This window comes from Palaemon carinicauda, chromosome 22 (genome assembly GCF_036898095.1).
Source record: "Palaemon carinicauda isolate YSFRI2023 chromosome 22, ASM3689809v2, whole genome shotgun sequence".
Taxonomy (NCBI): Eukaryota; Metazoa; Arthropoda; class Malacostraca; order Decapoda; family Palaemonidae; genus Palaemon; species Palaemon carinicauda.
In genome coordinates, this window is record NC_090746.1 from 45,643,428 (window position 1) to 45,655,525 (window position 12,098).

General features: G+C 37.8%; 1 protein-coding gene across 2 annotated transcripts in view; it reads left to right on the top strand.

Moving 5' to 3' along the window:
- Window positions 1-12,098, top strand: part of fus (fusilli) — a 304,998-nt gene that overhangs the window by 27,767 nt on the left and 265,133 nt on the right. For both annotated transcript variants that reach the window (XM_068346157.1, XM_068346158.1), the window contains exon 2: window positions 3,730-3,873. In XM_068346157.1, the coding sequence (XP_068202258.1) occupies window positions 3,730-3,873 (144 nt within the window). The remainder of the gene's footprint in view (window positions 1-3,729; window positions 3,874-12,098) is intronic.

Consider the following 12,098-nt stretch of genomic DNA (forward strand, 5'->3'; position numbering starts at 1 on the left):
AACTTCAAGATGGACACCCAAAATCCGTCCTGATGTCCTTGAGGGAGAAGGATTTTATGATGACGATCGACCTCAAAGACGCGTACTTCCAGATCCCGGTCCACCCGTCGAGTCGGAAGTTCCTCCGGGTAAAATGGGGCTCCCAGATCCTGCAGTTCAGGACCCTCTGCTTCGGCCTGTCGACGGCCCCTCAAGTGTTCACGAGGGTCTTCGCGACGGTCTCAGTATGGGCTCACGAACGAGGTATCCGCCTCATCAGATACCTGGACGACTGGTTGCTCCTTTCCAGCTCAAAGGCCCTCTTGGAAGAGCAAGGGAAGGACCTCCTCCAATTCTGCAGGAGTCTGGGAATCATTATCAACCTGGAAAAATCGAACCTAACTCCATCCAACAGAATGGGGTACTTGGGTATGACGTTGGACACCGTGCAGGGGAAGGCCTTCCCCTCGGAAGACAGGATACAGAACCTCATCAATATCATTCAGCCGTTCCTGTCGGAGCTTTCCAGGAGGGCGAAAGACTGGCAGAGGCTGATAGGTCACCTGGTCTCATTAGAGAAACTGGTTCCCCAAGGGAAGATACGGCTCAGACCCGTACAATGGAACCTCAAGGTCCTGTGGTCCCAGACAGGCTCTCAGAAAGCGTTGATTCCGGTCCTTCCGGACACGAGAGCAGCCTTAGAATGGTGGCGATGCCATTCGAACTCCCTCAAGGGGATGCCCCTCGGGTCCTGTCCCCCCGAGTTTCTCCTGTTCACAGACGCCTCCAGCCTAGGGTGGGGAGCCCACCTGCGGGAGGAAACAGCAAGCGGTACCTGGTCGGAGACCGAAAGGCATCTCCACATCAACGTCCTGGAGCTAAAAGTAGTACAGAAGGCATGTCTGCACTTTGCAAGTCGGTTGAAGGGAAACACCGTGGCCCTAATGTGCGACAACGCCACGGTGGTAGCCTACATAAAGAAGCAAGGTGGCATGAAGTCGAAAGAACTGTGCGACCTCACCATAAACATCCTGCATTGGGCGGATGAGCACCAGGTGATACTTCTAGCAAGGTTCATCCCCGGGAAAAGAAACGTGCTAGCCGACGGCCTCAGCAGAATGGGTCAGCTAGTAGGGACGGAGTGGTCCCTACACCCGGAAGTGGCCAGACTCATCCTTCAACGCTGGGGCTCCCCGGTGATGGACCTCTTCGCAACAAAGCTCAACGCCAAGCTACCGGTCTATTGCTCCCCGGTACCAGACGAAGGAGCAGCCCTAGAAGACGCCTTCCAGAACAAGTGGGACAACCTGGACGTAAATGCCTTTCCCCCCTTCACGCTGTTAAGGCAGGTGCTCAACAGAGTAAGAGCCTCCCAAAACCTAAGGATGACTTTGGTAGCGCCCTGGTGGCTGGAGAGAGAGTGGTTCGCGGATCTAAAAGACCTGGCAAGCCATCCGCCTTGGCCTCTGCCCCCCAGGCCAGATCTGCTGAGTCAGCCTCACTTCCTCAAGTTCCACGACAACCCTCTCTCTCTTCGCCTTCACGCCTGGAGACTATCGAGCGGCTCCTGAAGAAGGAGGGGTACTCCTCCTCCACAGCTAAGAGGATGTCCCTATACCTAAGAAAATCCTCTACCGTGGTCTACCAGGTGAAGTGGGCCGCCTTTACGAAGTGGTGCGCGGCAAAACACATAAGACCTCTTAAAGCCTCGGTCCCTGACATAGCTGACTTTCTCGTGTACCTTAGGGATAAAATAGGGATGTCAATCCCAGCTATTAAAGGAGTACGAGCAGCCTTAGGCCAAGTCTTTCTCCTGAAAGGCATCGACCTGGGGACCTCAAGACACATAGCGATGCTGATTAGAAGTTTCGAGCAGTCCTGTCCTCCTCAAGCCAGGAGAGTGCCCAGATGGGACCTGGCCAAGGTTCTGAAAATGCTGTGTCGTCCTCCCTTTGAACCCCTCAAAGATATCGGGGACAAAGACCTCACCCTCAAGACAGTCTTCTTGCTAGCCTTGGCTTCAGCTAAGAGAGTAGGTGAGATCCATGGTCTGTCCTACGACGTGGCACACTCCAAAGGGTGGAGGGAGGTATCCTTCAAGTTCGTACCCTCCTTTGTAGCAAAGACTCAGAACCCAGCAGTCTGGGACCTGAGGTTTGAAGGTTTCTCAATTCCGGCCATCCCCAAGACGGGCAATACGGAAGACCTGAAGTTATGCCCAGTCAGGACGCTCAGGAAGTACCTGGAAAGGACGGCTCATCTCCGCCCAGGTACCAAGAACCTCTTCGTCTCCTCAGGTGTTAATAAGAAGCAAGTCTCCAAGAACACTATTTCCTTCTGGCTGAGACAAGTCATCACTAGGACTTAAGATGAGGACAAGGTGGCAGTACCAGGCACTCCCCGCCCCCATGACATCAGAGGCCTGAGCACTTCCTTGGCCTTTGAGAGAAACATGGCAGTGGGGCAGATCCTACAGGCCGGCACTTGGTCGCACCAGTCGACCTTCACTGCCCACTATCTCAAAGACTATTCAAGAAAGTCTTTGGATGGATTCTCCATTGGGACAGTCATTGCCGCCCTTCAAGCTGTGTAGCGGCAGGCTAGAAGACGTCCCCAACGGTGAATAGACTCGTCCGTACTTCTTCAGGAGAAGATTCAGTAGAGAAGATGTTAAGAGGTGAGTCTTAAAATATAAGCGTAAGGTTTCTGCAGTTACCCTCTATCCGCTCTCTGTACCCCCGCATTCCTTAGCCCTCCAGGCACTATGTGCCAGACCAAGTGGCAGAATGGCTCTCCCGCCTCCTAAGGTGTAAGTCTCCTATAGAAAGTAGTTCTCGCTGAGTATATTTTGTCGGAACAAATAAAAAATATTAAACAATTTTTATTTTACCTAACATACTCACCGAGAACTACTTTCGGGTAATGGCCCTCCCGTCCGTCCCCGAGTGCCATTCTTCCATTGCCGAGTTGGGCTAAACGTCGAACTTAATGAGGATGCTGACCCGGGAAGGCAGTGACCTGCCCTAATCCTGCCCTCAGGGCGTATCCTGGCGGCGGGGGTAGAAACTATATGGAGCGAGATAGGGGGGTAACGCGGGAAAATCTTGGTCGAGATTGAGAGGTCAAGTGACTCTCCTATAGAAAGTAGTTCTCGGTGAGTATGTTAGGAAAAATAAAAATTGTTTAAAATTTTTGATATATATATATATATATATATATATATATATATATATATATATATATATATATATATATACTGTATATATATATAATTTATGTATATGTATATATATATATATATATATATATATATATATATATATATATATATATATATATATATATATATATATATATATATATATGTATGTATGCGTGTGTATATTTGATTTTGTTGTTTTAAATTTTACACGCATTTCAGAGGGTGTGTGGTGTATATGATAGAATTTCATGAGATTTAAAATTATAATTGTTGTTTCACTGAAAACAATTTTGGAGGAAGGTTCAGGAAAGACTTTATTTTCAAGGAAATTTTAAAAGTAGTTATTCTACATTATGGAATAGTGTGAATGCTATTGACAATTTTCCTGAGATTTAAGAAAAGCAGTTGTAGTCTTATATTTGATAATTTACACCTTATTTCTATGAAACTTCAGAATTGGTGATTATATTTTGCAACTTATTCTATTTATTGGATTTTATGTCAACTATTTTTTCCCGAATCTTAAGGATACTTCTCCCACTTTGCAGGTTGTAACAGAACAACAATATATCGTCCAGCCACCGTCTGGAGACATCAACGAAAATGTTCTTGGTGAACAGTGCAGAGAAGATTATGGGCTCACCGAAGAACAGGTCAAGAATGGCCAGCCTTTCGAAACCGTTATAGATTCTGTGAGTGTTAACCTTATTTTTGTTTTGACTTGGCGTTCTTGTTTTCATATCTTGTTTGCCTTGCAGGTTCTATGTATATCTTTACATATATGTATTATTACGTGTAGCATGTAAGCATAAGTTATATAAAATATGTGCAAAAATATATTTATGTATAATGTATATATATATATATATATATATATATATATATATATATATATATATATATATATATATATATATATATATATATGTATATATGTATAATATAATATAGTATATATGTATATATAATAAATGAATAAATATATATATATATATGTATAATATAATATAATATAATATATAAGTATATATAATAAATAAATAAATATATATATATATATATATATGTATAATATAATATAATATATATGTATATATAATGAATATATATATATATATATATATATATATATATATATATATATATATATATATAAAATATATGTATATATATATATGTATATATATATATATGTATATATTTATATGTATATATATATATATATGTATATATATATATATGTATATATATATATATATATATACATACAGTATATATATACAGTATATATATATACATTATATATATATATGTGTGTGTATGTATATATATTACGAATCCCTCTTTAATTCGCAGTTTTTCGACGTGTGGAGGAAAGTAATTTTTCATTTAGTAAAGAGATTGAGAATGGTTATTTTTCCTTTGGGAATGCGAGTGATTCTTGTCATAATCTGTAGTGGTTTGGGGAATAAGAATACCGCTGCATCTCGCCCTACCCGCAAGCTTCATGGCATGAAGGACTCAGAAATTCAAGGGTCAGCAATGTTATCTATTAGTCACTATGTATTGTCCACTTTCGGAACGTGGATTTTTTTTTTTTTTTACATTTTTGTATTTCCATAGGGAGGCGCCCTATACTGTAGGTAATTTTATTCTTTGTTGATCATCAAGTCTATAATCATTCTCTTCTCGCAAGTTTGTCTTTGCCTCTATGTCATCACACTAAAAATCAAGAGACCCTTAGACCCTTATTGTGACCTTTAATTTACACATATGACCGTGGTTTGCACAAACTTGGTTTTACTTTTTCGATAGATTAGTCATTTCTGCAGATCTACTTCTAGCGGAGAAACATTTTAAATTACCTTACCCAAATTTAATAACTAAATATTTTTTTCTCGGATTTGGGCGTGGCTACTTTTTTAACATATTTGATTCTCACCCCCCCCCCCCCTCCTCCCTCACATTTTGCCCAAGGATGGATTGTGGTAGGTTTGGTTGAGACTGAAACTGTAGTTTTATAAAAAGAAAAACCGAGAATATACATACGCCACTGAACAAATGCCCACTTAGGCTGTCAACATTGGTTTTATGTAAATTTTAGTTTTGCAGGTACTGGCATGTGGTATATAATCCAGTCTAGCGTGTTGAGTCGATGGGATAAACGTAGATAGGCTATGCTATTTTGTGAAATAAATTGGGAATAACTTTTTTTCTTAAATTGCTGATATTTTAAGTTTTTTATTTTGTACTTCTAGTTGCTTGCCTTCTCTGGGGGCGGTAGATTTTCGCTTGAATCGTCTAGCGATGATGTGAGGCGGTAGTTTGACAAATCGGACAATGTTTAAATTACCCATGTCTAAAATTGATCTTTGCTCTATCTTCCTATAGACTTGAGACGAAGATCCTCTCCTCTTTGAGCTTTCAATAAATAATTTGAAATCTATCTTCATTATATTGCAGGATTTTTATCAGTTATCAGTTATATTTCCCAGTTTCCTCCGACGGTGTGGATAATAAACTCTGAAGAGAAGCTTCAATTCGTTGTTGATAAATTTGGGTCTGTAAAATATGAAATAACTTTGAAGGCGATTAACAAAATGTTTTAAGCTTATTACCATACTTCCCGATATAACCGATACAAACAGGGAAATGATAGTAGAAGCATCAAACTGTCGATATTTATCCAATGATTGAATATACGTGATCATAGCTTAAATATTTTTATCCGTACCCAACTTTGAACAGCATTATAACATGAATTGGACATTTTTATTTCAATAAAACCAAAGCCAAATCATAATAAACTACAAAATGTTTCTAGATATTTTGGGCATAATCTTACATATTTCGAACGAAAATCTCGTTATAGCTTCTTGGATGTTTTGTATGATGGTTTTAGAAGGAAGTACAAAAAGTAATCGACACGTGCTAAATCAGGTCTCTCTAATGTAAATTTCCATAACCGAGCAAGCAAGCTAGCTATGCACTTTACTTGTCGCAGTAGTAATATTTTCTGAAGAAGTACTCTTTAGAAGGTCTTGAGAAATTATGTTCCAAGTTAATAATGATTTATAGTTCCTATGAATACGTACTTTTCATGCTACCTTTACTAACGGGTAGATTCATTCTTAATACAAGGAAAAAATTAACCTAACAGTCTTCAGTCTCATCAGGTACAGTAGTTTTTTTTATTACTTTCAACACCATTTCTTTCTGTTTTGCATAGACGATTACCTTTGAAATAGATATACCTAATACGTTTCTCTGTAAAACTCAAGAAATAAATTCCATTTTTTTCTCTATAGTATTGTCATTTGGATGACATAACGTAAAATTGATTACAGGACAAATGATGATAAAAAGACCTGTGGCTGGATGAAAATAACTTGAAACGCTGGCAATACCATCATATTTCAGCTAATACTCGAAATCGAAACTATTGTTCTCTATTCTTGGGTAGTGCCATAGCGTCTGCACCATGGTCTTCCCCTGTCTTATTTGACGGTACACTCGGGCACACCATTCTACCGGTTTCTTCATATCCTTTCCTCACTGGGATATTTTCCTTGTAGCCTTTGGGCTCATAGCATCCTGAAATTCCAACTAGGGTTGTAGCTTAGTTAATAATAATAATAATAATAATAATAATAATAATGATAATAATAATAAGGTCATAACTTTTGACATTATTACTAAGATCCTACTTCAAAAACTCGTGTTCGAACTAAGGGATCGAAATGTTTGATAGCGCCATTGAGAAGCGTAAGTGACGTGCCGATGAATACCCGAATCCATTAGCTATTCTCCGCTCTCGATAGCATAGGCTATGAATGCATGATTATTCCAGTCGTATCCCTCGACCTTTTAGTTGCTATCAGTAGGTCGACTGGTTAGAAAATAAAATAAAGTAATGTCACCATACACAGCCTTCTTCTTTCTGTATATTGCAGAGTTTGGGGATAGTAAAAAAAACGGAGAGGGCGTTGTTTTTTCCCATTCTGTTAGAGTTCTCGCCCACACGAAATCAGAAAAGCTGTATCCTGCGTCTTTGATATTCAAGTGGCGGTGTCATGTATCATGTTGGGACCCTCCGTTCACTTCAGGGGTATTGGGCTCCACACACACACACACACACACACACTTGGGGATTCCATCCCTATTCAAGAGGATATTGCAACAATGGAGTGGCCCCTTCCTTGTCGCTTATTCTGACGCCACTAGGATTGAGATGCTGCTCCTGATATTATCTAGAGTTTAGATTCGTTGTAAAGAGTCCAGTGATATTTTTTTCTGTTATTAAATTCCACAATCTATATATCTTAATTTCCAGCATAAAAATCTTTGGACCCACTGGTGTCTGCCTTAGCTGTAAATTTAGATTAAGGTAAATATCTTGGCACTATATATAGGCCAGCCATCTTTGTTGGCTTTTAATGTTTAATTGTTAGCTTTAGTTATCTCACTGTAATACGGTAAGCCTGCGAATTTTTGCTCGTCTCATGAAACCGTGATATACGTGATCGTTCCGTCTCGATATGGGCGTATTTTCAAGTATTGATAGCTTCCATATTACTAATCACTAACTACTACTACTACTACTAGTACTAATACTAGTAGTAATGAAAGTTGAAGAGCCGTATCTTTGACGCCAGCAAGTCATGGATTCATGTTACCGTTATGATTTGAAATGTTAGAATGATTTTCTCCAGAGGAGATAGGCGACACCTCGTTATACAGATGTTTATGGGGATAATTATTTTACATATATATTTGCTAATAAAATATTTTGCATCTTAAGCAAACAATCACACGCAACACAATACAATATATATATATATATATATATATATATATATATATATATATATATATATATATATATATATATATATATATATATCATACATACACACACAAGCACTCGAGGACTTTTCAGTAGGTTGCAAGTCGTCTATCAGCATGATGCTGAATCTTTAAAACCACGCATTTTTTAAATCATTTTGCAACGGACGTCACCTTTTTATTATTGATATGAGGATTCGATGCTTTATGGATTCTTATATTGTCAACATCATCAGCAAAGGTCAGAATTATTTTTCATCAGGATTCAAAATTTTGAGCAATTTTTTTGGACGACTAGGAAAATGGACTCTATTAACTTTGAATTTTTATTTATTTATTTATATATGGGTGATGGATTAGCATAATATCTCTCTCTCTCTCTCTCTCTCTCTCTCTCTCTCTCTCTCTCTCTCTCTCTCTCTCTCTCTCTCTCTCTCTCTCTATTAACTTTGAATTTTTATTTATTTACTTATTTATATATGGGCGCTGGGTTAGCATAATATCTCTCTCTCTCTCTCTCTCTCTCTCTCTCTCTCCTCTCTCTCTCTCTCTCTCTCTCTCTCTCTCTCTCTCTCTCTCTCTCTCTCTCTATTAACTTTGAATTTTTATTTATTTACTTATTTATATATGGGCGCTGGGTTAGCATAATATCTCTCTCTCTCTCTCTCTCTCTCTCTCTCTCTCTCTCTCTCTCTCTCTCTCTATTAACTTTGAATTTTTATTTATTTACTTATTTATGTATGGGCGCTGGGTTAGCATAATATCTCTCTCTCTCTCTCCTCTCTCTCTCTCTCTCTCTCTCTCTCTCTCTCTCTCTCTCTCTCTCTCTCTCTCTCAATTAACTTTGAGTTTTTATTTATTTACTTATTTATATATGGGCGCTGGGTTAGCATAATTCTCTCTCTCTCTCTCTCTCTCTCTCTCTCCTCTCTCTCTCTCTCTCTCTCTCTCTCTCTCTCTCTCTCTCTCTCGTAGATTAATGACTCACATTATGAACATGTTAGATTTTTAGGGACTTACCCTGAACTTTCTGAAATAGATTAGTTATATTATGATTCGTAATGGTAAGAATTGTATATTTGTAAAACCTTTTGGGGTTCGAAATATATTCAGTTTGATTTCCGATGGCTTGTACCCAACCCATTTCAGTTCGCCTCATTTTGGAGATATTGCGTCACATTAAATTGCTAAGTTGAACAATATACAAATATTCATAAGCACTTCTATTATTATGATATGAGAGTATTCAATATTTTTTTATAACATTCTATATAAAGTGTTGAGTGAATGAAAGGCTATCGACATTTACGAGGGCGCTCTTTGTGGAAATTTCTCAGGCGTGAAGTGATGTCGAAGAAACGCTATCTGTGAATTGTGGGACTGGTGCACCTGCGGCATCGAGAAAGTAAAAAGTAATTGGAGATTTGAAAGACTTCAAAAGAAAAAAAGAATTTGTTTGAGCTTGGGCTTACTGAAGCGTAAACGACCAGAATGGCATTTAGTGGGAAACGTGGAATTGGTCGGCTGAGGTGGGAGAAGAACTGCTCGTGACTTGAAAATAAAGACAATTGTCAGTCGAAGCTAATTTGAGGTGTATCCTTCATAAAAAATAGACTTATATACTGTTGAATAGAAATTAAATTAAATCAGAGATTACGTAATAACGAGATCTAGTTTTGAATCCCATATAGAATTAGATATTAAATGACAAGTCAGAGTGCCATCCATTGATGCAACAGAGCTGAACGTTTGGAGCAGAGGGAAAACTAATCGAAGGCTGAAATGTAGTGTAAGATGCTTACATGAAGTAACTGCGTCCTACCATGAATCGAGTTAAGAAATATGTGGTCCCACACTATACCTTATCACTTGCTTCACTCGGATTTTCATGCAATGTCTCATGATAATCCTCTGCGACTTATTTCGTGCAATTTTTGTGCGGTAATAGCGATGGTGTGTGTGTATATGTATATATATATATATATATATATATATATATATATATATATATATATAATATATATATATATATATATATATCTATATATACATATATATAATATATTTCTATATATACATATATATGATATATATCTATATATACATATATATAACATATATCTATATGTATACATATATAATATCTATGTATATGTATATATAATATATATATATATATATATATATATATATATATATATATATATGTGTGTGTGTGTGTGTGTGTATGAATACACATATATATCATATATACGTATATATAAATACATATATATATATATTATATATATATATATATATATATATATATATATATATATCTAAATCTATATATACATATATGTATATATAAATACACACACACACACACACATATATATATATATATATATATATATATATATATATATATATATATATATATATTGTACCTTTTACGTATTGAAATGGAACTGGAAAGGGTTTCGTTCAGCCTCGCATTCCCACTGTTAGAACGCAAAATCATGAACACCTCGGACTATTATAAGTCAGCGGTGGCTCATTTCTCGTTGGCAGATTTTATCCCTCTGATAATTTTTCGTGTTACACATCCTTAACAAAACTTTTTTCTTGATTGCAGCAACTTTGTACTCATGCCGAACATTCAAGATGTTAGTTGATACAACAGCCCGATCGTTAGCTACCCGTCATTGAAGTCTCCCATAGTATTTGCTACCTCTCTCTCTCTCTCTCTCTCTCTCTCTCTCTCTCTCTCTCTCTCTCTCTCTCTCTCTCTCTCTCTCTCAATTGGCAAACATCTTATTGAAACGGTGGTAAAACATTTTTACTGAATATTTTTTTTTTAAAGTAAATATGCACGAAAATAAAGTCGCATATTGGTGTGTGATCACTTTGCAGGAGAGTTTCTACCTCTTTAGACTGTCTAAACACGAAGTGGAGAAACTCGAACGCGGCGCCATGAGAAGCAACTTTTTTTTTCTTTTTTTACTTATTCCTTCTATCAGTAAATACGTAGCAAGGCGGTCCTCAGTAAACTCCCTTCTGGTTACCTGGTCTTCATGTTGATTTAAGTTAGACCTTACCTAACGTGATAGTTGGACGATAGTTCTCATCAATTATTTTTGAGCGGTAAGCTACTCTTCCTTTAACTAAACAATGGCGAGGTAATGCGCTTATAGTACCTAAAGAAGCAGGGAGTAACGGGCGCATTAAATGCCAAAAATATTCAAGATGTGGCAACTCATTTGCCATCTGCTGCCTTGGATGTCAGGGCCGCCAACTTGACCGATGTTTGTAGTGCATTTTGTTCTTTTTGTCGTTTAAATAGCTCTAGATTCTACGTGGTTAGGGGTAGGGGAGGGGATTTCTCAAACGTTCGTTATGATTTCACTCTGATGGCCATTTTCGAATCGTTGGAAACGACGCTGTGTGTTTTTGAGGTTTTGTCGGTAATGCCGAGTTACTTTACAGTTTCGATGGCCTCATCTTGGTGGGTGGAGATGGTCTCGGGGGGTGGGGGGGAGGGTGATTCAAACCAAGGCTGCCTCCTCCTCCTCCTCCCTTCCTTCTCGTGTCTCCTCCCTCCCATCTAATTCCTCAGTATCTCAGCCTTTCTCAGCTACTCCCTTCCAGTTTCATGAAATTTTTCAGGTGAACTAAAATTGAAGGCGCCCATGTTCCCCGCCAATGATTGAATCAAGTATTTACTATAAAAACATTTTTTCCCAATGATGGTGGGATACTTTGTGGCTAATTTGATTAGCGTGCTTGATGAGTGTTTGTTAGATTTTATGTTGTTTTATGTTACAGGCCAATTGTAAATGTATTTTCAATGAGTATTATGGGTGACGATTGCACACACTCTCTCTCTCTCTCTCTCTCTCTCTCTCTCTCTCTCTCTCTCTCTCTCTCTCTCTCTATATATATATATATATATATATATATATATATATATATATATATATATATCACAGGCCAGTTTCTCATGTTTTCCGTAATTATTAAGGATGACAAAAGTATAAATGTGTAAATATATATATATATATATATATATATATATATATATATATAT